This window comes from Mesoplodon bidens (genome assembly GCF_964165515.1).
Source record: "Mesoplodon bidens genome assembly, chromosome: 4".
Taxonomy (NCBI): domain Eukaryota; kingdom Metazoa; phylum Chordata; class Mammalia; order Artiodactyla; family Ziphiidae; genus Mesoplodon; species Mesoplodon bidens.
In genome coordinates, this window is record NC_138160.1 from 85,230,193 (window position 1) to 85,254,754 (window position 24,562).

General features: G+C 39.4%; 1 protein-coding gene across 1 annotated transcript in view; it reads right to left on the bottom strand.

Moving 5' to 3' along the window:
- Positions 1–622: 622 nt before the first annotated feature.
- LOC308616336 (uncharacterized protein) overlaps positions 623–24,562 on the bottom strand; it is a gene marked incomplete at both ends in the record, with an annotated part of 100,396 nt that continues 76,456 nt past the window's right edge. The window contains 5 exons of the mRNA XM_081232602.1: positions 623–722; positions 2,666–2,801; positions 10,802–10,988; positions 12,744–12,786; positions 14,543–14,700. Coding sequence (XP_081088728.1) covers positions 623–722; positions 2,666–2,801; positions 10,802–10,988; positions 12,744–12,786; positions 14,543–14,700 — 624 coding nt within the window. The remainder of the gene's footprint in view (positions 723–2,665; positions 2,802–10,801; positions 10,989–12,743; positions 12,787–14,542; positions 14,701–24,562) is intronic.

A 24,562-nucleotide genomic window follows, 5' to 3' on the forward strand; every position in this document is an offset into this window, starting at 1 on the left:
TAATAAGACCCATGCCTCTGAGTTTTCTCCCCTAAATTCAGTCTAATTATTTCCTTATTTTATTTTTATAACAATAATTGTTATTATTTTCTTTCATCTGGGAAATTTTGGGAGGCACTTGGGCCAGTTGATTTTAAGATGACCTTTGTTTAGCTGAATTATTTACTCATCATTTAAGCCACTTAATTTCCATGATCTTAAATTTCCCAAATATCAGCTTCCCACATCATGACCTAGAGACATTCTAGGAAACCTACAGCCAAAGAACAGAGTGGAACATTTAGTAAAGAATATAAAAGAAAGAATAAAATAAATTAACTTTTCTTGTGTTATATCCTTTCAAAAAGCCAGGGATATGGGGCATACTGTATTTTGATGCTAACATGTACAGCCCATGGGGGGAAAATATAGAGGTCTTAATGATGTTGATATAAGTTATTTGAGTGTCACATGAGATTTTGGTGTTTTGGTTCAGAATCAAAATTATAATCTTATCACAAAATTTTAATATATTGGAGGAACATTCATTTGAAAAGCTATATAGTGATAAATGTTTTTGTTTCTTCCCACAACTAGCTGGTGGTGATTTTGTGGATCCTTTCTCTTAAGATTAGGATTTCCGTCACATTCTTGTCTCCTCTAGAGGTCGATTCATGAAGTCTTCAATAGCCTGATGCAAAGGAAGCCATTTTTTGATAGACATTTTCAGAGCTGTAATCCAGCTGCAGAAATAACAGCACAGGGACAGGTCATTAAAAAATTGTTGGACTCTAGGGAGATGAAATGTTACAAAATCTTTTAATTTATCTTGTAAATGTTTCTCTTTGTTATTTAGTTCAAAATTAATATAGTAAACCATGATCCTTAGGTTTTGGATTGAACAAAAAGGTAAAACACCAAAAGAGAAATATGCAATGGTAGCTATGATTTAAATCCATGTTAATGTAAATAATAGGGCCAGAAGAGGGTACAATGTTAGTAAATAGTGATTAACGCAGTTATAGGATTTTAAAATTATTACTAGTATTTTTCTGTTTCTATTTAAAGTTTAGTTGATCAAATGTATAGTAATCAAATATTGCCATTAGGGCCAAATACTTCTTTGTCACATTCTTGAAACCACAGCAAACACTCCAGTTAACTCTCCTCTCTCTTCCTCTCTGTTCCTTTCATTTTCTTGGATGATGTTTTATAAAATGTGCCCATATAATGTTTATTCTAAGGGTGGTTAATAGGTGTTATTTTTTTAAAGTAGTTTAAGTCAGATAAGCTTAGGTAGTGGGAGTTAAGGGGAGTTAACCAGGATTCCTTCCAGCAGTGTGTCTCAGAAACACTGAGTTAATATACTTTGTGATTCTCTGAGAGGGGAATATGATTTGTATCATTTTCTAAACTTATTTCATTATTTTTGGGGAGTGGGCTATCTTGTGGAACCAGAGTTCCACAAACCACAATTTGTGAAACTCTTGCTCTTTTAAATATTTCTCTAATGACTTAATATTGTTTCCTCTTGATAGTATCCACTCATGGATTTGGCAGTGAGATCCAACTATTCAACTTCCTCTCTTAGAGAAGCCAGTAAATTTTACAGATAGGAGTTAACTCTCTTTCATTGACCCCTTTTCTACAATAATATGCCAGCTGGAGCCTCACCTTCAAGGGACCATCTTTATCTGCCACCAGATTATACAGCACAGTCTGAGGAAGAAGATCTTGGCAAGTATCTAGCAATTCTATATTCATTATCCTCCCACTCTAGCCCATGCTTAGGAGTGAGTGGAGCAAGGAAGGTTACGTAATGAGGGAAGGCCTAGGAAATCCTTTTCCCTTCTCCAAATGGTCACTTGCTGGAGATTACTGAAATTCTACTTTTGTAGTTTTATTTCTTTGGGTTGAAACAGTGAATTTGATTCTTGAAAATGGCCCTGGGAGTTTTACCATGTCCTTTGTTTTAATAAATCACTGTAAATTTCTTTATTAGATCCTTTTTATCTAGATAGTTGGAAGAAAGTGTCTGGATGGTCACCAAGCAGTTGAGGATAGGAATGGGAGATGTAGGACATTGGATTTCCTGGGGGTTGGAGTTAGGTCAGGGAGACTTGAGAAATGAAGGAGGATACTCTAGGTACTTCCTCTGTTTCATGGTTTTGTCTCTGTTAACTTTACTGCTAGGTTTTTTTCAGAATCTTTATGAAACCGGTACCCATTTGTACATGCCAAGTTGGATACTAAACATACAATTTAGATGGATATGTCCTATGCCCTTCGATGGCTTATAACAAAACCAAACAACTGTCCAGATGGACATATCTATAAGAGTTACGTGAAAGGTGGTGAAACAACAAACCTGTGAATTAATAAATTACAATATTTACGGGTTACAGTGTTAGTGGATTTTTTATGTTGAAACCTGAGTCAGCCACTACCTTGGGAAGAACTATGGACTCCTTTTTCATTTGAAAAAAAAATACTTCTAGAATAGTCATCTTCTATGCATTGAAAGAAAAAAAAATCTTGGGGAACATTAACTATAGGGACTATGCAAAGAAAGGGAGATATTTAATTGAAGATGTGGAGTTGAAGTTGGAAAATAAGGATAAGGGTTTGCTTAGAAGGCTCCTGTCAGGACTGATAAAGAAGAAGAAATACGTAGACCTTGACTTACCGTTGGTTTTCAGTCTCATTTTCTGCACAGAAATAGAAAGTCTTGAATTCTTCAGATGGAGGTTTGAGTTCAATTACTGATTGCTTGAAGCTAAGGGTCTGCTCATTCACCGTATATCCTTGTAGATAAAGGCCACCTACAGAGGGTGAAAGGAAAAAAGCAAGTGAGGAGAATAGGGAAAGAGTAAGATGGAGAAAAAGTCTGAAAAGGTGTCAAGAAAATTTTATATCTGAAGGAACCTCTAGTCCAGATGTCTTGTTTTACAGATGAAGAAATGAGGCTCCAAAAGAATATATATTGATAACTTAGGTCATCCACTAATAATTAATGGCAAGACTGGTAACAAAGTTTGGATTTCCTGTTTTTCATTTCTACAGTGTTCTCATGACATGTTCAATATTTAGCTTTTTGTTACTGTGGGCCTAAAGTAGTTTCTTTAGGCTACTTCTTTTAGTGTGTCCCTGGAGGACACATTTTGAAATACATTTTTCGGTATCAAATATTGACACCTACAATATTACATTAGAGGAAAAATTAAATAGTATTTGTTTGGGCAGAACCATTAAGACATCCTGAGGAGTTATGAAGATGGCCAGAGGTTTCTACAACCAACATAGATTCTCACCTTCTTTGTGTATATGCAAAGCACATTTAAAATATGAACCCACAGGGTGATATGAGGGCGCCAACTTGAATTAAAATGAGAATAAATGACTGGTTTTAAAAGATAATTTCTTCCCCCATGGTCCTTTGAATCTATGTTAGTGGTTATATATTGCTTGGCCAGAATTCTGTTTACATTGTTTAGGGGTTGGGGTGCAGGGAGAAGACATCAGTCTAGGAGAAGGTGCCGAAAAATCAACACTTGTGTGTTCCTTATGGTGTCTTGATGCTCTGAGGTAACCTGAATCTCATGCAGATACTCTAGGTAACGTCATTAATAGTGATGATTAGATTTTTAGATCTCTTTCTTGTACTTGCTAACTCTTATTATTCTCGCTCCCCAACCTCCCACTGTCCCCACCCCAGGAGCCACTTTACTGCACTATACTAACATAGAAAATGCCAGAATACGACTGGGATTTTTGCTACTCTATGGGATAAGTATTCTATACTGGTATGGTAATAAGGGACTGTGAAAGGAAAATGTGGCTCATTTTTGTTTTTCTTGGGCTACACTTGATAACAATATATACTGTCAGGAAGTCATAAATTTTTCTTTTTAGACAGAATGAGTGGCTTTTGGACTTTAAAAATTCTTTACTCTATAGAGGGGGTTTAGTTGCACTATTAATTCTTTAAAATTTTTCATTTAAAAAGAGTCCATTTTAGAAACTAACTTCTAGGAAAGCATTCACTTTAGAAATGGTTAAAATTTTTTCTTTTAGTAGGCTCCAGTAAAATGGTGTTTACCAAAATCAGAGAGTGACTTCTTTCTTTGAGCTAGACAGATAAAAAACAACTGTTTTCAGATAATATTTACACAGCATAATATTCATCCATTTAAAGTGTACAATCACTGATTCTTAGTTTGTTTATAAAGTTGTGCAACCACCACCATAATCTACCTTTGGAACATTTTCATCATCTCAGAAAGAAACTCCATACCCATTAGCAGTCACTGCCCATCTGCTTCCCCATCCTAAGCCTAGGCAATCTTAACCAACTATCTGTCTCTATAGATTTGTTTTTCCTGGGACACTTAATATAAGTGGAATTATACAATATGTGATCTTTTGTGACTGGCTTATTTCACTTAGCATAAAGTTTTCAGGGTTCATTCATGTTGTATCATGTACTAGTACTTCATTTATTTTTATTGCTGAAATTTCATTGTATGGATATAGCATATTTGATTTATCCATTCGTTAGTTTGGATATTTGAGTTCTCTTCAATTTTTTGGCTATTATGTATAACATCGCGATGTTCGCGTGCAAGTTTTTGCATAGGTGTATGTTTTGTATTTGTATTCTAGATGTAGAATAAGCAACATGTTAGATGTTTCAGGACTATAGGATACCTAAGGACTTATCTGAGGGCTATTTTGCTGTCTTAATTCTCTGCTCCAAACAACAGTATACACCATTTATATTATGGACTGGTTTTTGACTTCTTCCTGCTTGCGAATTTCCTTTTCTCATATGTCTGAACAGATAAGAATACCTTCCTCCATTCCTACCCATTTTGAGAATAGTTAGAAAGTTATGCCCAAAAGGTGTCTGCTACAAACAGGAAAGTTTCTGACACCTCTCCCAACCAATTATAGGGTAGAAATGATTAGCAGTAAAGTCATCCAATTATAACCCCATTACCTCATTTCAAGTGACCTCATTGGGCTGGTCTCTGTCTGTCATTAGGTGGCAGCAATAAATAGCAAGCTGGCACAGTGTTTGGATAGATATTTCTCACAAGAACTATCCATTTGTTGCAATAATGTAAAATATATCTGAGAAGCACATACAGACCTTCATGTGATTTGTTTAAGAATAATAGTTAACAATCATGATTTGTTACTTCCAGCTCTTGCTGGAGAGAGATAAAAGGAAAAAACTTATCAAGTATACTGTGAATGACAAGGGGCTTCAGGCCTATGAAGAGGCACTTGACTGACAGGCTTCTGGAATAATCACAGTGGCTTTTTAATATTAGCAGGCATAAGCCAGCCAGTAATACATATTGTTAAAGTACTAGCACCTTCCGTAACGGTGAGAAAAGACTTCAGGGACCTAACTGACTGGGGCTATTTCTCTGACTCCCAAAATATATATTTGAGGCATATTTAGCTGAAAGTAAAATGTGGGACTAGCATCTCATAGGGTTTTTACAGGACATCAGGGCTGTGTTGCTTCTCGTGGCTTTTGCTCTTTCCCCTCCTTTCACTGTTATCTTTTCCTGCCTCCTCTTTGTTGTCCTCACTATTCTCTCAGCATCACAGGTGACTGTCACAAGAACTAAGTCATGCCCCAAATACTACAGATACCTTCAGAAATAAGAAGTATCATATGATGTGTTCCAGGTCTCTAATAAAGAACATAAATCAATGTAGTAAAATGAATAATAAAATAAGTGAAAATAAAACAGTAAAGTAACCGAGATGCTGCAGCCAGGGGACCATGTCTCTGAAGTGGTGAACGTAGAAGGCTGAGTCTTAATAACAACGCAAATAATATGACAGGCATATTACAAAGATAATAGAAAGGAAAGAACCTTCTTTAAATATTCTGTTTCTAATATTCTGAAGGAAAACTGACTGTGTGAACCAGGATATATGCAGAGATGGAGTTTTTGTACTTTAGTATTTTTCCACCTTTTTTGGCTGTGATATAAAGATGCAATAAATACAGACCTCTACATGTTTTAATACAATTAAACCAAAAGTTTTGTGAAACATTGTGAGGTATCATGATATTTTTTATGCAATTAAATCCTATGCTATTGTTTTTGTTTGTTTGTTTGTTTGTTTGTTTGTTTTGCAGTACATGGACCTCTCACTGTTGTGGCCTCTCCCATTTCGGAGCACAGGCTCCGGATGCGCAGGCTCAGAGGCCATGGTTCACGGGCCCAGCTGCTCTGCGGCATGTGGGATCTTCCCGGACCGAGGCACGAACACGTGTACCCTGAATTGGCAGGGTACAACCACTGTGCCACCAGGCAGGCCCCCTATGCTATTGTTTTTTAAATACTGGTCACAATTTTACTACATTGATTGTATGACACAGTAACAGGGTCAAAACGTTCAGTTTGATAAATACTGCTATAAATGGTAATCAAGGCCTGCTTCAAGGTTATGACCTTCACAGGGCCGGAGAACTAGGAACCAAACCAGGGTGGGATGTGCAAGAGCCAAGCAGAGCTTGAACAATATAAGTAAAGAACGAACTATAGATCAGACCAGCACAAAGGTCATTTACTTAGTGTCACCTAGAAGAAAATGAGCATTAGAACCCTGTATAATCTTTTTTTTGTATAATCTTTATTAATATAATAATGATTCATATTCCATGCATATAAAATGATTAAACTAAACATATTAGTGCGTGTAGTGTTCATGGTGCAGCATGGTTTCAGCCATTCTCACTAAATTTCTTTGCTGTCCTCACAGCTCCTTTGGTTGTTGGACTGAGTGGACCCTGGCTATTGCAGTCAGTGTGCTGATGTCCAGAGTGCAGAGACCAGACACACAACATTACTGACCGAGTACTGCTTTTAGAAGACTAATTTCTGTCAGGGAGTGCTACACAGAGCATGGTGGCTAAGAGTTTGGGCATAGGATTTTGATAGCATTTGTTCAGAGTTTGTCTCTGTCACTTAATAGCTGGTTGACCAGTGGTGTGCTAGTTAACTTCTCCAAGCTTTAGTTTCTCACTTATAATGGGACAATAACTGTGGATGTTTTGCAAATATTAGTTTTAGATAAAGAACATGAAGTGCTTATCCAAGTCCTGGACACATAGGAAGCATTCAATAGCACATGCTAACTTTCCCATTCCAATACAGTTGAGCAGTATGATCCAGTCCTCTGGAAAAAAAAAAAATATGGTTCACCAGGGCAGTGACTTTTTGTGGACAGTGGAGAGGGGCATATTTATTTGGGGAATTTTCCACAGGAAATTTGGATTTGCCTCGATCCTATCTTGAGTTTCATTATGCAGGACCACTGGCTGTGAGCCTCAGGTCATGATCTGAGTTAAGATGTATAAGAAGATTGAAAAGGACTCTTAGAAAAAGGATGTAAACCTCAATTTAAAATTCAAGTCTAGGGAAGGGTAAAGAACTTCAGAAGAATCCCTGCACAGCCACCTTAATGCTGAAGAAGGGTTAGCAGCAGATTAACCCTGGGAGAGCTTCCAGCTGCACCCAGCAGCTGTCAGGGTGGCAGTGGGGAGGCGGTGGCAATAAAGTACACCTTCTGGAACAAGGTGCATGCTCAGGCATCTTTTATTCAAGGAAGAGTAGAGTCATGTAAAAACAGAAATCACAGGCCTCTATTTTAGAACCTGGCCTAGATATAAAAATTCTGTTGGAATTTCAGTAAGGAACATGTTCTTTTAATTCATATTTGAAATAATTTGGGCTAGAAATTAAGGACCTATGAAGATAGGATATTCAAGAAGTAAGGCTGGGAGCTTCCCTGGTGGTGCAGTGGTTAAGAATCTGCAATGCAGGGGACACGGGTTTGAGCACTGGTCTGGGAAGATCCCACATGCCGCGGAGCAATTAAGCCCGTGCACCACAACTGCTGAGCCTGCGCTCTAGAGCCCGCGAGCCACAACTACTGAGCCTGTGTGCCACAACTACTGAAGCCTGCGCTCCTAGAGCCCGTGCTCTGCAACAAGAGAAGCCACTGCAATGAGAAGCCTGCGCACTGCAACGAAGAGTAGCCCCCGCTCACTGCAACTAGAGAAAGCCCGCGCACAGCAACAAAGACCCAATGCAGCCAAAAATAAAATAAAATAAAATTAAATTAAATTAAAAAGAAGTAAGGCTGGGAAAGAATGAATGGCTTTGAATTTATTTTTATTAGCCACAAAATAATATATTTTCAAGAGAAAAATTTTAAAATAGATAGAAATTAGATAACTTCTTACAGCTGGAAAGAGTGTAATATAGCCAAAAGCCCAGGTATCTGGTGGCCTGAGTTCTGGTTTTGCCTTTGAATTGGCTTTGTAATCTTCTAATCTTTCTCCACTGTTAAATGAGGGTATAACAAACTACACTACCCACGCTTCATGGGAATAGTGGCCAACTGAGTCAATTTGGTTGTTCACTCATTCATTTATTAAACATACATAATATAAAGTCATCTCTGAGTACATAATCCCTTAGAAGAGATAAATGGCCAACTAGAGATAAAATACAAAGTAGTGGGTGATAAGTGTCGCAAGATGGGTGAGTGTGGAAGTTCGGAAAAGTGAGATGCTTTGTTTACCTAGGACCATCTGGGATTCCTTTCTAGCAGAGATGGCCAGCATTTGAATAAGCATTTGAAGGACAGGTAGAATCTGGACAACTTGTGTTGGGGAATCAGTAGGTAGAGAATGTTTCAGGGGAAGGAACTAACATAAGCAAAGACATGGGGTCAGAGAAAAGTCCAAGAGGTGGGGTGTGCTAAGCAAATAGAATATGACCATGTGTGCATGTAGAGTACAGGGTGCTTTAACACAGGAGTGGAAGAGAAAGCCAGAAAGAAGGGTTTGGGGACAAAGTAGAAGGCCCTAGAGTGCTCTGGATGCAACAAAGGACCATGGAAGTTTCTGGAAAGATGTGTGAAATAATAAGAACTGAATATAAAGAAGGCTTTCACATTTTCCCCCTTGTCTATTTTTCCTTTTGGCTAGTGTAACTTAGGCTGCCTAGGTTCAAATTCTATCTTCACCATTTACTAGCTAAGGGAACTTGGGCAAATGAGTTAACCTTGCTAAGCATCAGTTTCCAAACTTGTAGGTGGGCTAATAACCTATTTATAGGATTGTTGAAGAAATTAAATGAAATAATAAGTAAAAACACTTACTAGAGTGACCAGTACAAAATCTTTACCCACTAAAAGATAACTCTTATCTGCTTTTACTGTTATTATTTTTAGGCCATTTATTAGTAGCTGTTTCCCAGCTCTCCAACTAGGACTTTTCTAAATAGGGCCTCCTTGGACCTTTCAGAATAAGGGAAGCCACTTAGTGGCTGTCATTACCATTTTAAACTCTCGGAATCAGTAGCAGTCCCTGGGCCCTATGGGTTTGGAAGCACTTGGTTAATGTTTAAGTTTGGAGTAATCTGAGCATTCAGTCCTAAACATTCACTTTCTACCTATGGAAACATTCTCTTGAAAATGAACTTCACTGATTTGTTAGTTATAATGGTTCAGACTTTCGCAGTGATATTTTGTAATAAAAGTCCCAGTCCATGACTACTTTAGAGGTTTGTTTTGTTTATCTTCATTCTCATCCTGGAGTCAGGTGCTTAAAGCTGTGGATTTGGATTGCATAGGAACAGTCTGTTCTGTAAGTGCTTAGAGATGCTAGCTATTTCCTAATAGTTGAATAATATTCTGGGTCATGTTTTAATACTCTCAAAGTGGAAGGGTGAGTAAGTAAAAGAGAATCATTGTATTGCTCATCCTGAGTGATGAGAAAAGGACCATAGTGTGATGCTCAGTTTGTACCTCTTTCATACCCTTCCAAGAAGGTCAAAATGGTCACCAGATACCTCCTTCCCATTTGACATGGCTATCTAGCTTAATTAAAGAAAGGCATTTATGCTAAAAAAGGAAATTAAATGACTAAGATTCCAGGATCTTCATTACTGAAAATTTTTTAAGGATTATTCGTTTGGGAAAAAGTTCAACTGCAAATAAAACATCTGTAATCTATTTTGTCAAAAATTACAAGAAGGTAAATAATCTTGTAGAAATCATGCACAATTATTTTATTACTATATTATATTGTTTACATACTTATTTTGTATATATAGCTTTTAGCATATTAAAATATATATTATGTATAATATATATAATTTAATAAATATATATACATTTTGTAGAGAGAAAGCTTTTTGTGTCGAGTACTTTGTATGTAGAACTTAAGTAACTCTAAATGGCAATCACTTCATTCAGTCTTCACAATAGTCCTGTGCAATAGATAGCGGTTTCCATTTTATAAATGACGAAACTAAGTTTTAGGAAGTTAAGTAACTTGCCTAAGGAAAATTGACAATTAATGTTCTTTTCATTACTCACTTGTCCAAGATTAGGGATACTACCAGAAGAGGGTAGAGTCACTAGCCAAGAAAACTACTGGCGTTGACTCTGAATGTCATCAGTGATTAAAAAAAATGAAGGGGTTTAGTTTTTGTTTTTCCAGGCAGTAAAATCATGGGGTTAGGGGTGCAGGCTCTGGAGTTAGGTTGGCTGCATTTAGATCTCAGCTTCATTGCTTACTACACGCGATCTTGTCAAGTTGTGTAGACTTTCCAGTCAGTTTTCCTATCTGTAAAATGTGAATAATAATAGTATCCCTTCTCCAGATGATAACTGAACTAATTTACACAGCATAAAGTTTGGTAAAGTCTCTGTAAAGCTAAGATGTCATTACTATTATGATGGTAATTACTATTATTTCAGGTGAAAGTTGAGTCCATACCTGAGGCCTGGGTGGAGCGAATGCTAGTGTAGAAGTACAAGCAGCCATCCTTCAGGATGCAGTAGTGCTGGATCCACATGTCTGTGCTTCTGTCAAGTTGGTGCAGAAGGCCCAGGCACTCTGGGCTTTTGATAGCCAGGGGCGGGAGGCTCCTGTTGTGCAGAGTAACGTCTTCCCAGACATGCTTCTGCAGATGTGACACAAAGGGATCGGCTGAGTGGCCATCCTGTGCCAATGGTCATTGACTCCCAGAGCCAATGACATCAGCACCAAGACTAACTTCAGAGAAGCTTCTGTCCTAAGTGATACTATTGCTAAGGCAATCTGAATACTTGAGCAACAAGCCAGACAATCTGAATTTATCCATTGGCCATAGAGAATTTCTCCCTTTTCATGTCCATAGACATCCCTTCTCTTTGGCTTCTTTTCTATTGTGAGGAAATCAAAAGAATTATCAGTGATGTATAGAAAGGAAATGGAAATGGGCAGCTCAGCAAAGGCTATTGTTTAAAGGCCCTGTCTATAAGTGCTGGCCCCAATGTGTTATTGTACTCACCATTGGGATTGTCCTTCTAGCCCTGTTCCTGGTATGTCCACTGTGACTAATTGCAGCCCCTGGTTCATGCTTTACTTTATCTAGCTCTCCCATTTGTGCAAAGGAACAAGTTAAATGCCCCAGGCCAGATCAGGCCTTAGGCTCATATGGTCCATGTTGTGGAAGGCCCATGATAAATCAGGATCCTCTACCCTGGAGGTCCGCCCTCGATCCATAGTCCTGAGGGAGTGACAGACTTTTCCTGGGAACTTGACCTGAGGCAGGGGACATGGTGCTTCATCCCTTTATCAGAATGCCTTGCTGGGCACTGGCCAGTTTCTCTTCTTTATTTGGTTTCATTTTTGCTCTTTAGTTTTAACACAGCAGTGCGAAAGATTTCAGAATGCAGAGCTGGCTGAATTCTTTGCTGTGTAGTGGGAGCCTGCTGGGAGTTTGGGTATTCATTTTTCACTCTGCTGCAGACACCCTGAGTGCATGAGCAGAATAGATCCCTCTTAAAAGTAGCGAGGCTCATTATGATGATGCACTGGAGAGACGGATGAGTGTGTTGAGCATTGTGTTCCAGGTAAAGTGAAACACAAGTCCTGCTGTTTATCATATGATGATGCTGGTGATTATTCTGAAAGTACAGTTACAGGGCACGGGGGTAGTACATTTAAGCTCAAGCAACCCAAATTTTCCTGAATGTACAAGAGCCAAAATATGTAGAGAAGATAATTGACAGTAAATACCTTTTTCTTGTATGCCATTTTGTGAGGAAATGAACATATTTAAAGGAACTCTGTAACCTTATTAGAAATCATATCTGCAGCATAAACATGAAACAATTGAATATTGAAGCAGTTTCTTCCCTCTTGACCAGGTCATAGCTCAGAAAGAAGGGTATCAAATGACTTAGGGGCTGAAGTGATGACTCACCTGTTGATCTTACTAAGTTATCTATCAGTTTATAGGTCAAATCTAAATTAAAATTATATTACTTCAAGGCTAGGAATCATTTCCTAATAAGCTGCTTGGCCAACAGCACTATCCCAAGCTATCCCTGAGCCCTTGTTCTTAGGGAGTGAGAAAAAAACAGTAGCAGTGGTTTAACCTCATGGGGAACCACTGGGCTGTTCTGTGTCAAGGAGAAATTCCACCCCAGCTGGAACTACCCATTGAGCTCACCGAGAGGCATGTCATACAAACCGCTGAAAACAAAAAGAACAGCAGGAAAGCAAGCACCTCCATAAAATCTGAGTGGAAAATCCTGTTGACTGCAAATCCCAGCTTTTATCGCAGATATGAGAAGTCCCAGGGTAGACTGCATGACATCTAACTTGATCCTTTCCCCCTCAGAGAAGAAAAGCAGAATGAAGGCACAGGTAAACATCAAGGACACCTTACCTGGTGGACAGGATCGGCCGCTTTGTCCATTGCTTCAAGCCACCTGAAAGACAGAAAGATGAGAGGTGCTTTCCTTGGGGAGCTTGATAAGTGTCATTCAGAGGGCCTTGTTTTTCTCCCTGAAACCCATTGTTCAGACAGAAGAGTCCTGAGCCTCAGGTATATTTCATGGCTCTAAATTCATGGTTGAAGAGCAACACATTCTTATAAAATTGGTGTTACTAGGTGGCAAAATCCCACACCCACCAGGGGTATTTAAAATAAATTTATTTTTATTCTTCTTCTTTACTATAGTTTAATTAGTGCCTAAGGGAAAATGTATTCATTATTTTACTGAGGTATGTGAATTTAACATCAGCAGGGCTGATAACTGTAAGGCCCTGGCTATTAATATATGGAAAGACTGGTAAATAGCCACTGTTCTAAGCCACCTCCCCAAGTGTTCCTTGGACAAGGTGGCCAGCTTTTGTGCACTGTTAATGTCCCTACTTGAGGACTGAACTTTTTTAGTCTTGTCTCCTCAGCTAGGTACCAGCCTATCTACCCCACCCGATCTTGCCAGTCTTTTCCAAGTTTCTTTTAAACCCCATAACTTCCAATCAAACCATCCTGCATGCTTTTCTCCCCAAAACTTGATTTAATCCCTCTGCACTTCTGTGTTCCATTTCTTCTTTTGTACGCATATCTGATGCTATACCACACCCTTCATAAACTCCTCCCTCACCCACACGTCTAGAGACCTTCTCTCCCCACTCTCAATTCCTACGCCACATTGTCTTTTCCTATAGCATGTCTCGATTTCTATTTTGCATTAAAAATCCTACCTTCTTGGTTCAGAGCTTTTTTGAAGGCAAGGATTGGTGCCTAATCACACTAATAGTTCTCAGAGATTTAAAAACAGTGTCTTGGACATATTAGCTATCCAATAAATATTTTGTCCCTGAATTGAAATACAATTAAGTTGCTATCAGCATGTTTCCCTGTTTGTCCTATAAAGAAACATGCATATGAATACACAATGTTCCACAAATAGAGACAGTATATTGTTTGCCTAAGAGGTTTCAGACCTAGGGCTCTCTTTAAAATTGGAGTCCAAATTCTCTTAAAGAGATATGGCATTCTTCTAAACACTGTTGACACATTTTTTGTCATTGTCTCCCTCTCCCCCATTCTATCCCACACATCACCCTAAAGTAGCAGTACTTACACAGCAGTTCTGAGTTGACTCACTGGATTGACCAATGATCTCCATTCCCTCAGAATGACACACTGAATAATGATCATAAGTTGCTGAATGCTTAGAGTTTGTAGGCTACCCTCTTAGAATGCCTTCACACTTCTACCCTCAGACTGGGTTGTACGCTTACAGACTGTCAACTGCATTAATTCCCCACAAAGCTATATTATTATTATTAATTTTGCTCATTTCACTGTAGTGTGTTAAATTGTAACCCAACTACATTATTTTTATTCCTCTGACTATCCATCCAATTAGCTTAAAATATATGAATCTGGCAACTTTTGTGGCAGTAGTGAGATTTTTTAGAAAATATAGAGATCTAAGGTAAATGAGTTAGGAGAAGATGCTTCTGTTCTTTGGAAATTCTGTTAGGAAAAAACTTGGCAGAAACATGAAAAACCAAACTTCTCATACATAAGAAAGAGACAGTTTATTGACTCATGCTGTGAATTTGCTGTTCCCTTCCCTACTTCCAGTCCCAAGAATCTGTCAGATTGCTATTGAAGAAGCATTCCCCCACCCAATGTGAAACTAGTAAGATAAAAGAATAATCAATTACCTTTTCATTTCTTGGTTTGAGGTTGCGCAGAGGTAGAAAGTTCTATTTCCAGACTGAGGCACACAGTTAAACACAAATGGTTTTCCCAAGCTGCTATCAATGCCAATTTCTGCACCTTCTAATTTTATTACCTCTAGAGGTGGGCATTTTCCTTCATCCTGTAATTGATAAGAAGAGGTTCAGAATGGGCACTGCAACGAAGCAGATAAGGAAGAAAATGAGGGAGGAAAGGAGGACTAAAGTTATTTTTCTGAATTGATTGTTTGTTTTGTTCCAAAATGAAAATAAAACCAAAATGAGTTTTTGTAGATTATGTTCTCTGTGATATATTACATCAAACTCCAAATTTTCCACATCCCTTTTGAATAGTCTCTATTAATATGCATTTATTTATGTCAACTTGGGAGAGTATCATTAATCATTCATGCCCATTTTTCCCATCAGAGAAAAGAACATCAAAAGAAATTGATGTTACAAAATATATGTGTTTGGTAGTGGCATGAGATCTCTAGTTAGTGGCTATAATTAACATGATTCCATACTTACTGTGTGTCAGGCCCTCTTCTAATTTCTTTAAATCTATTAATTGATTTATCTTCACAAATGCTTATGAGGTAGTTACTTTTATTATCTTTTTTTTTTTACAAGTCAGGAAACTGCAGCATAGAGAGAATAGAGAACACTTTTCTATAAATGACAGTAGTTTGAAACATGTATGCAAAACTAAAATCAGTTTATAGGTAAATTTTTGCTATTTGTATTTATTTTACAATTATATGTCAAAATATCCTGTCCATTATTCATGTCTTTTCTAAAAACAGCTGTACTGAGGTAAAATTTACATACCATAAAGTCACTTATTGTACGTGTACAACTTAGTGACTTTTAGTGCATTTACGGAGCTGTGAAACCATTTCTACAATCTAGTTTTAGAACTCTTCCATCAACCTCCAAATTTCCTTTGAGTCTGTTTGCAATCAATTGCCACCCTTGCCCCTCCAATTACAGGCAATCACAGATCTATTTTCTGTCCCTATAAAGTTGCCATTTCTAGACATTTTGTATAAGTAGAATCATACACTATAGGGTCTTCTTTCATTTAGTGTAATGTTCTCAAGTTTCGTCCATGTTGTAGTTCTTATTAGTATGTCATTCCTTTTTATTGCTGAGCTATATTCCACTATATGCATATGCCTCTTTTAGTTTATCCATTCACAAGTTGATGGAGAGTTTTCTTTCCAGTTTTGGGCTATTTCAAATAATGCTGCTATGAAAATTTGTGTACAGGTCTTTGTGTGGACATATGGTTTCATTCTCTTTGGTAGATTACTAAGAGTGAAATTGATGGGCTGTATGGTAAGTTTAACTTTGTAAGAAACTGCCAAACTGTTTTCCAAAGTGGCTGTACCATTTTACATTTCCACCAGCAGTGTATGAATGTTCCAGATTTTCCACATCCTCACCAATACTCTGTATTGCTTGTCTTTTTGATAATAGCCATCCTACTGGGTGTATAGTGGTATCTCCTAGTGGTTTTAAGTTGCATATTTCTAATGACTGTTGATGCGGAACACCAACTAGCCCAGAGGTTCTTAATCAATTTTAGGTGATGACTTCCTTTGAGATGCTGATGAAAACTATGGACGTCCCACCCCCACCAAAATACATAAATGTGTATGTGTGAATTTATACACATATACAAAAAATTTCTTGCAACTCACAGGTGGATATATACAAATACATGCTCCACTAAAAGTAATATCTCATAGTTGTATGGCACTTTAGTTTATAAAACATTTTCGTGGACCCTGTCTTTTTTACTCTTCACAACTACTCTATAAAGCAGGAAGCTAATGTTATCCCCATTTTCTAGAAGAAGAAACTGAGTTTCAATAAGATGCCCCAAGGTTACATAGACAGAAACAAAACTTAAGCACTGGTTTTCTGGCTCTGTCTTCCACACTACACCTCTCACATGTCTGGCTTCTTGGGCCATGGCTCTTAGAGTCAGCAGTTGAAAGCTGTAGTATTTACGTTTTAGTAGACAGAATATTTCCTGAAGCCATGAGCTTTCCTGGAATATAGACAGAGATCTAAAATTTTGCTCTGTTCTAGTAAATATAAAGTAGCACATCTTATAATAATTGTATATGGCCAATAATAATGACATTAGAAACCAGAGGAATATATTTTCATTTGCTTTAATAAGGATAAAGAATTTGCATGCCTATAAAGAGTAGCTATTTTTCAGGAGCATCTTAAACTGCAAAAAGAAATGGGGAAACATAAATAAAGCCTGGAGATTTTATTCTGTTAATAAGTGACAGGTGTGCTCATTTGCTAAGAGCAAATACTCAGTGGGTCTGCTATCCTTTGGACCCATTAGGCAGATGAGATGCTATAATATGTTTGTCTCTCTGTATCAGCACTATTAGGTAATTCTGAAACTACCAGTATTCTCCTTCATCCTTTGCTGTGGGACAGTGCAAAGGAATACACTCCTATGACATATGACACACAACCAAGAACAGTATCTGAAGTCACTTATGAGTCTCTTTGCCTCTGCTCAAGTTTCATCTGTGTGAGGAGAAGCAATGGCAAATGGAGTAGATTAAAAATGAGGACTACTATTTCTTACATGGTCTCCATCATGGCCCATATTCCATTTTTACTAATCTAAGCTGCTCCCTCATTGCCCGTGATTTTACGAGCCCACTGTGGCCCTGGGAGCAGCTGCAATAAAACCATGGACACAGAGCCTGTGTCGCAGGTGCAAGTGCTCTTGCAGCTGTGCTTACTCATCTTACTCTTTTTCTCTTGGTTTCACCAGCCCAAGCACCTTTAAGCTCCACCCTCGTGGAGATACAAGGGTTGGAAAAGGTTCTCCATTCAGTCTAATCCTAATGCTGCTTGGACTGTTCTATATTCCCCAATCAAATGTTTTCTAGAGATAAAGGACAACTGAAATCTCTTTTCTATCTTATTGCCATGCCCTGGGGTCTTTAACTCATCCCTTAAGCAAAACTCAATCCTTCAGTTTGGCAATAATTCTTAAATAGGTTCTGTCTGATTCCTTCTCTCTAGCTCTGCCAAAAGTCTCACTTAAGTCAGAACTAGAAACAATGAAGATTTCTTTAAGACTTTGGCTTCCCCGCAACTTTATATTCTTCTTTCCAAGGCATGGGAAGGCTCTAGCTCCATTTTTCTATTCCTGAGACAAATCATGAAGCAGAGATCCAGCTGCTTCATGTGTGCAGGATTGATTAAAATAGCAGGGATGCTGAAGGGATTTACCAAGGAATTGTTTAGTGAGGTCCAGAAACTATCGACTGAGAATAAAAGAACTTGGGCTGTTTATGCCATATGGCCTTAGATGATGTTGACATTGTCAGTCATGGAAATACGATTTCTAGAGCAATAATCCCAAAGGTCAGAGTGCTCAGAAGAGGGAAATAGTAAATAATAATAATGACAAAAACCCAACCTAGAGTGAATTCACTTCTAAATTCAATTATTTCTATAAAGAAAAATACAGACAAGGGCATTTGTGTCTGTCTGCAACTTGGGCTCTCTGGTAAAATAAAATTACCTACAGATATCTCTGGGTTATTTGTGTTGGTCAGAATTTTGGTTTGAACATGTTAGAAAATTTTTTTTGTTGTTGCTAGGCCTCTTTGTCTAAGAGAAGAGAAAAGGTTGGGACATTATACCAACATGGTTCATTTTATCTGAAGGCACAGCCATGAAAATCCACAAACTAAGGAGGAGGGAAAAGGCATCTTTAGCCATGAAAAAGAGCTGATTCTTGGTCAGGAAAGCAGAGCCAAGATAAATTTAGAGGGAAAGAAAGCATGTCCTAAAGCAATGCACCACATGAAAGGGTGCATGAAATATACATATCTCAAGTGCTGTATTTAAAGCTATCAGATTGAAGCAAAATTGAAGATGGAGAGTCTCTGGGAGTCTTATTAATGATTCTGAGAACCCTTTATCTCTAGGCAGCAGTTTGGAGGCATGCTCTGCCCACTGGTGACTGAAAACTATCACTCCTTGGTAGCTATGAGATGATGGCCTCTGTTCACGTGCTACCTGATAGGATCCAGAGAGCAGCAAACCGTGCAAAGGCAAGAAGGAAAGATGTAAGAGTGCTTTCACTGTAGCGATCTTTGCTATCTTTGTCCTGGGATTAAATAGAAGTCTTGACTCTATTTAAAGGCTCAAGCCCCTCACTACACAACTCAAGATTATTATATACGTACATATATGCATGTGTGTGTTTGTTTATTTATTTATGCTTTCCTCTTTCCCTCCGGGCAGGCAAGGAAGGATGGATGAAGAACAGAGCAGAAAGTAAAGCAAGCATGTAGGTCAGGCCCTTGTTTGTAAGTGGTACTGGGTGCCTTGTCAAAGCTTTGCGAATTTGCTATTTCTCTTTTTGCTTTTATCAAGAACTTGAGATGATGACAATTTCATTGCACCCCACAGTTGCAGCAACTCTCTAGTCTGAATAAAAGTATGGTTACTGTTCTTTCCCTGCTTTTATAATGCAGCCTAGCTTATTTGTGACATCAGCAGAGGTAACTGGCTCCAAACTCAGAATTTTGTGCTTTTCTTTTCAGTTTGCCTGGAGTGGTGAACATTTTTTCGGAGTGATAAATACATGCTGGCAACACCATGTTGTTTCCTGGCACTAGGGAGACTGGGCTCCAGGAAACATGGGTGGCTTTGGGGGCTGAAGGAGTTCATCTCCACCAACACATTATGCTGCACTCAGACAGACAGGCTTCCTGCTGGAAAGCTAGCCAAGTGGAGGGATGCTAATGATGTTGGGGTCCTGGCTACCTGGGCTTGACAGATTTGAAAACACTTCTGGCCTCAATCACATGTCTCATTTGTCAACATTTTACTTGGCTCCTAAACTATCCCTTAGAATATAACAACTACAGCTCCATAGTTTTATTACAACAGAAAAACTATGAAGTAGTGAATCTGAGTAGTCATGACCCTGTTCAAAATTGTCAAAAAGTTACCAGATTAACTGTAAAATCAAGACATTCTACATCTTATGCTCTGCAATTGATTGTTTGTCCTCCGAGGTTTCTCTCTGAACTCAGTGTGCTGTTTGGTGGATGGATTCTAGAGCCAGACCAGCTGGGTTTGAATCCTCACTGTACCACTTATTAGGTCACTTATGTGACCTTGGTCAAGTTACTTAACCTCTCTGTGCCTCAGTTTCCTCATCTGTAAAATAGGGTTGTTATAAGGATTGTGTTAATATATATGTAGTGTTCAGAACACTGCCAGGCACTTTGTTAAGTGAGCTGTACATGTTAGCTTTCATTATTATGTAGAATTTGATGAAAGTGAAGAGTAAGAACATAAAAAATTAGTCAGCTGGGCTTCCCTGGTGGCGCAGTGGGTGAGAGTCTACCTGCTGATGCAGGGGACGCGGGTTTGTGCCCCGGTCCGGGAGGATCCCACATGCCGCGGAGTGGCTGGGCCCGTGAGCCATGGCCGCTGAGCCTGTGCGTCCGGAGCCTGTGCTCCGCAACGGGAGCGGCCACAACAGTGAGAGGCCCACGTACCGCAAAAAATAAATAAATAAATAAATAAAATAAAATAAAAATAAATAAATTAGTCAACCAAGAAGCTTTAATAGGGATGACAGGGTAACTTTATTTAAAGTAAGTTCCTATATATGTCTTTTCTTTCCTCCAAGAATGACATACTACATGAACAAGGGGAAAGACTTACTCTCTCAGAATCTGTGAGAATCTGTGTCCTCATCTGTAAAATGGGGGTAAGAGTACTTTTCTTTGTGAGGTGCATAACAGCTGTTCAATGAAGGTTCATTCTTTGCCACATCTGGGATCCACTTTCAGTTTAAGTACAAATGAAGCATCACTGTTATATCCCTAGGACTCAAAAGCCTAGGGATATAGGAAAAGCCCCCGCTCCAGAACCACTGGTGGTATTACTGGGAGGAGGGAGAGAGCCTGGGCGACTTCACTGTCATATCTTGGGAGAGAGTTGTGATGATCTGAGTGGTTGGCTCCTGTGCCTGGTTTCTTGTCATTTAGGTGACAAAGTTCATTAAATGTTCTCTGCCCCTTACACAAGGGTTTGGAGGACTCAGTCCCTGCTTCTGGTTACACTTGGACTGGGGATCTCCCATAGCCCACAGGTAGAGGCTGACTGCTGCCAAGAGCCAGGCCCTTACCCCTGGCCCTCCCTCCCTCTGGGATCACATCCTGAGAGGCTGCTCTGGGGACCTTTGCCAAACCCTGCCCCTCCTGGATTAAGATTCTACCTTTTAAAGGATTTCTCTCTCTCTACCACCCACGCTCCCTCCCTCCCTTCCACCAATGTTTACTGAGTGTGTCTGTACCTTCTGCCGGACGTTGTGCTAGGCACTAAGGACCTACATGGGCTTTAACCTTAGGTGGATTTCCTAGTCTTCAGCCTCTCTCATTCTTGACAATTCCTTAGCCCCTTTCTGGCCATGTTCTTAGACTCTGGAATTTTCCAAACCCAGCTTGTCCATTATTACTCATGATCCTTTGCCTTCCAAGTATCTTACCCAACCCCTCTATTTCCTTCCTACTGACATCACTTTGGTCCAAGGCCTTGGTATCTCATGCCTATGTCACTACAGCGGCCTCCTGGCTGAGCTTCTCTGTCGCCAGCACAATCTTGACAATGTAATCCAAACTGCCTGATATCACCCCCGAAGGTCCGCTTCCATTGCGCTGCCCATGGTGACAGTTGCCAATTTATTACCTCTTAGCTCCTAACGTATCCTTCACTGCCTGATTGCTGAAAACGGATCTTGAACCTTTAAATATTTTCCTCTGCCAGCTGGCATGAAGTTCAACTCCGCCAGTACAGAGCACTGGAGACATATCCCAGGAAGAAGGGTTCTTCTTCCTGGTTCTGTGGATAGTTCCAAAGGAACTAGAGAGTGCTTTATTTTTCTCCACTACTCAGCCCTCGAAGTTTCTGCCGGTGCTAAGAGCTTGCAGGATGCAACTTCCCCAGGGGTCCTCCGTGCCCAGTTTGGACAGCAGTGGCATAGTGGGGAGCCCCAGACAATGAAACCTGTGCTTTAGCCCAAGTTTCTGCCTGCACACCTTCTCCTCAGCCCTACAGGGCTGGACATGTAGGGAACTCTGGACCCCTTGGCCTGAGGTACCCAAAAGTACCTTAGGTTCTTACACAAGAAGGCCTCTCCAGACCCCAGTTCCAGCAGCACACACGGTAGCACCCCAGCACTATCTATGTACCCAGGTCCCTCTGTGTGCCCAAGCGTCAGCTTCCGCTCACCAACAGTATGGACATTTGTTTCTGTGGATATTCCAGTGCAGACACCAGGGAGCAGTACCCTGACTGTGTGATTTCTATCTCCTGAATGGACCCAGATTGAACCCTGATTGGATATTTTGATGTCAAAATATAAATATCAAAATATCCAATCAGGGTTCTCCTGCTGATTCCCAATCCCCTCTATAAACAGGCCCCACCAATTCTATCTAATTTTGTTAGTAGTCCTCAGTGTCCCAGGAACATACCACTCATTCTTTCTCTGTCTGCACTCAACTTTCCCTCACCATTCATGCCCTCCCATCTCTTCCCCTCATTCATATTCTAGCCATCCTTCAAGGTCCAGCTCAAATTCCTCTTCCTTTTGAAGTCATGTTTTTCTTCTTACAGCCATCACCATTCTTTCTCTTCTTACAAAGCATGCCTGTGCCATATAATTGAGTGATGAATTATATAGTGCCTCTTGTGGTTCTTTTGTTTTTGGCGAATATTTATTGAGATTGAGTTCTTATCACACACCAGGAACTGTGCTGTGCACTTTTAGTCATTTGATCATCTCATCTTGAAGATTCTCCATCAGATACTCTATGTATGGGCCGATGTGCTCCCCTAAGAGTCACGATATAATTTAAAATTTTTCTTCTTTCTCTGGGGAGCCAAAGGAAACTAGCAAATTAGGACTATGGTCTATTGTTCTTAAGTAAGATGTCATAAGGTCAGAATAGGGTCCCCCTTTTCAGAAGATAAACAACAAGTTTATAAACAGGGGGAGAGAACATGTAACATGTGCCACATTCCTGTGAGAATTCTCTCTGTGCATCTGGAAATTATGGTGGCCTGCTGGTTTAGTATATCTAGTAAATAATAGACAGGAGCCTTCCCATTGAACCTACCTCCAGTGAGATAACCTATCCTGTGATCCACTGTGAAACCCCAGGGAGGTAATAAAAAGTGTCAGAATACCACCTGTTCTTTGCAGTAGTTGCTTTGTTATGTCCACAGAGTTGACTGAGAGTTTCTAGCAAACCCCTTTCTGTTCAACCTCAAGAAATCTTCTGGATGGCTTAGACCTTTGAGAAAGGGAAAAAAAATTTCGAGCATATTGCTGAAAAAATAAGTGTATGTGATTTCTGAATGCCATTTGATCTTGCCTGGAGTGAAAATTAAGTGGTGGCAAACTGACCCTGACTCTTCACATCTAGAAAGATTTGTTTTAATACTATTTGTTGAGTTGGGCAAGGTTGTAAAACCATCACACTATGATGGCTATATTATCTGCATTCTACAAACAAGGAAATGGGGGCAAGTGAGGTTAAGTAATTTGACGAAGGAAATGCAGCTAATAGATGGTAAAGCCAGGATGTGAACCATGGTTTACATAACCACAACATGGGACTGTCTCCATGAAACGAGATGTATTTCATAAAGGCCAGATTTCCTACCTGCCGTGTTCATGTTCACCTTGGGATAATGGGGATGTTATTATCCCCATTTTATAGTTCAGGACTAAGGCTTGGAAAAGCTCTCTGAACTGCCCAGTTCCACTCAGGCAGAAAGCTAGCAGCATTGAGGCCTGAATCCAAAGCTGGTGCTCTTCATCTGTCGTTAGATGAACTATTTCACTTGGGTGTTATGGACCAAGGTAGATACCAGCTCCATGTGAGCAGACAGTGTGTGTTTTTCACAGATAGTAGGTAAGACAGTGCTGAATCCAGAGGAAGCTCTCAACTAAACACCAAATGATCCGGTGGACAACTGTTAAGGAGCCTGTGGTCCTGGTATCCAGCACTATAGTTTCTTCTGCAGTAAGTTTCTGGTGTTCTGTTGTTTCTTCACAGCTATGACATAACCTCTCCAGAGACAAGTCTCCCTACTTCTGTTTTCAGAAAAATTTCCCTTTCCCTGGAATGTGTGCACTTGTCAGGCAGCTTTGGCCTTCTTTCAGCTCTTGAGGCCCCACCACAGTATAAGCCTGGCTCTGGAGGGCATGCTATTCAGGACAGATGACAATGATGACAATGGCCAGATCCAAAGGGAAGCTTGTCTTTAGACTGTATGAAGACGGTGCTGGGTGCTCTGAACCCTGGTGCCCTGGTCCTGCTCTGTTGCTTAAACGTCCTTCATTCATGAGCTATTACCCAGGAATGGAAGAACATGATAGGCTACTTATGTCCATTCAGGGAATGACCATGCAGAGTGCCTCTACAGTGTTTGCTTTTAATTCAGAAATCTCACTGATTACTAGTCCTTCCCCCATGATGTGAGCAAAGAAAAATAAGAGAAGAGGTATTCTAATCACTGACTAGAACAAAGCTTTGGGATGGTGTGTAGTTTTAATTTGCTACTCTGTTCCACATTTGCACAGAAGCAGTAGAATTGACTGGGTATTAATTTTCCCTTCATTGGAAAAACACTTAGAACTTCAATGCTAAATGATATTTTCGTAGAAACTGTTTTAACTCTATGAGCTCTACTTTTATTCTGTTCACACTGACTTTTCTTTTTTTTAGAAAAATGGAACTCTCCCAGCTTTGTAGTTTGGAGATCCTTTTCTTTGGGATCAAAGACTGTGATCTATTGGAAATATTACTGAATATAATAGCAATAAGAATGCCTACCTTTAATTTTCTGCCTGTTTTGTTCCAAGGGTTATGCTAGATGGTTTATATATGTTAGTTTATTTACTTCCAGCAATATCCC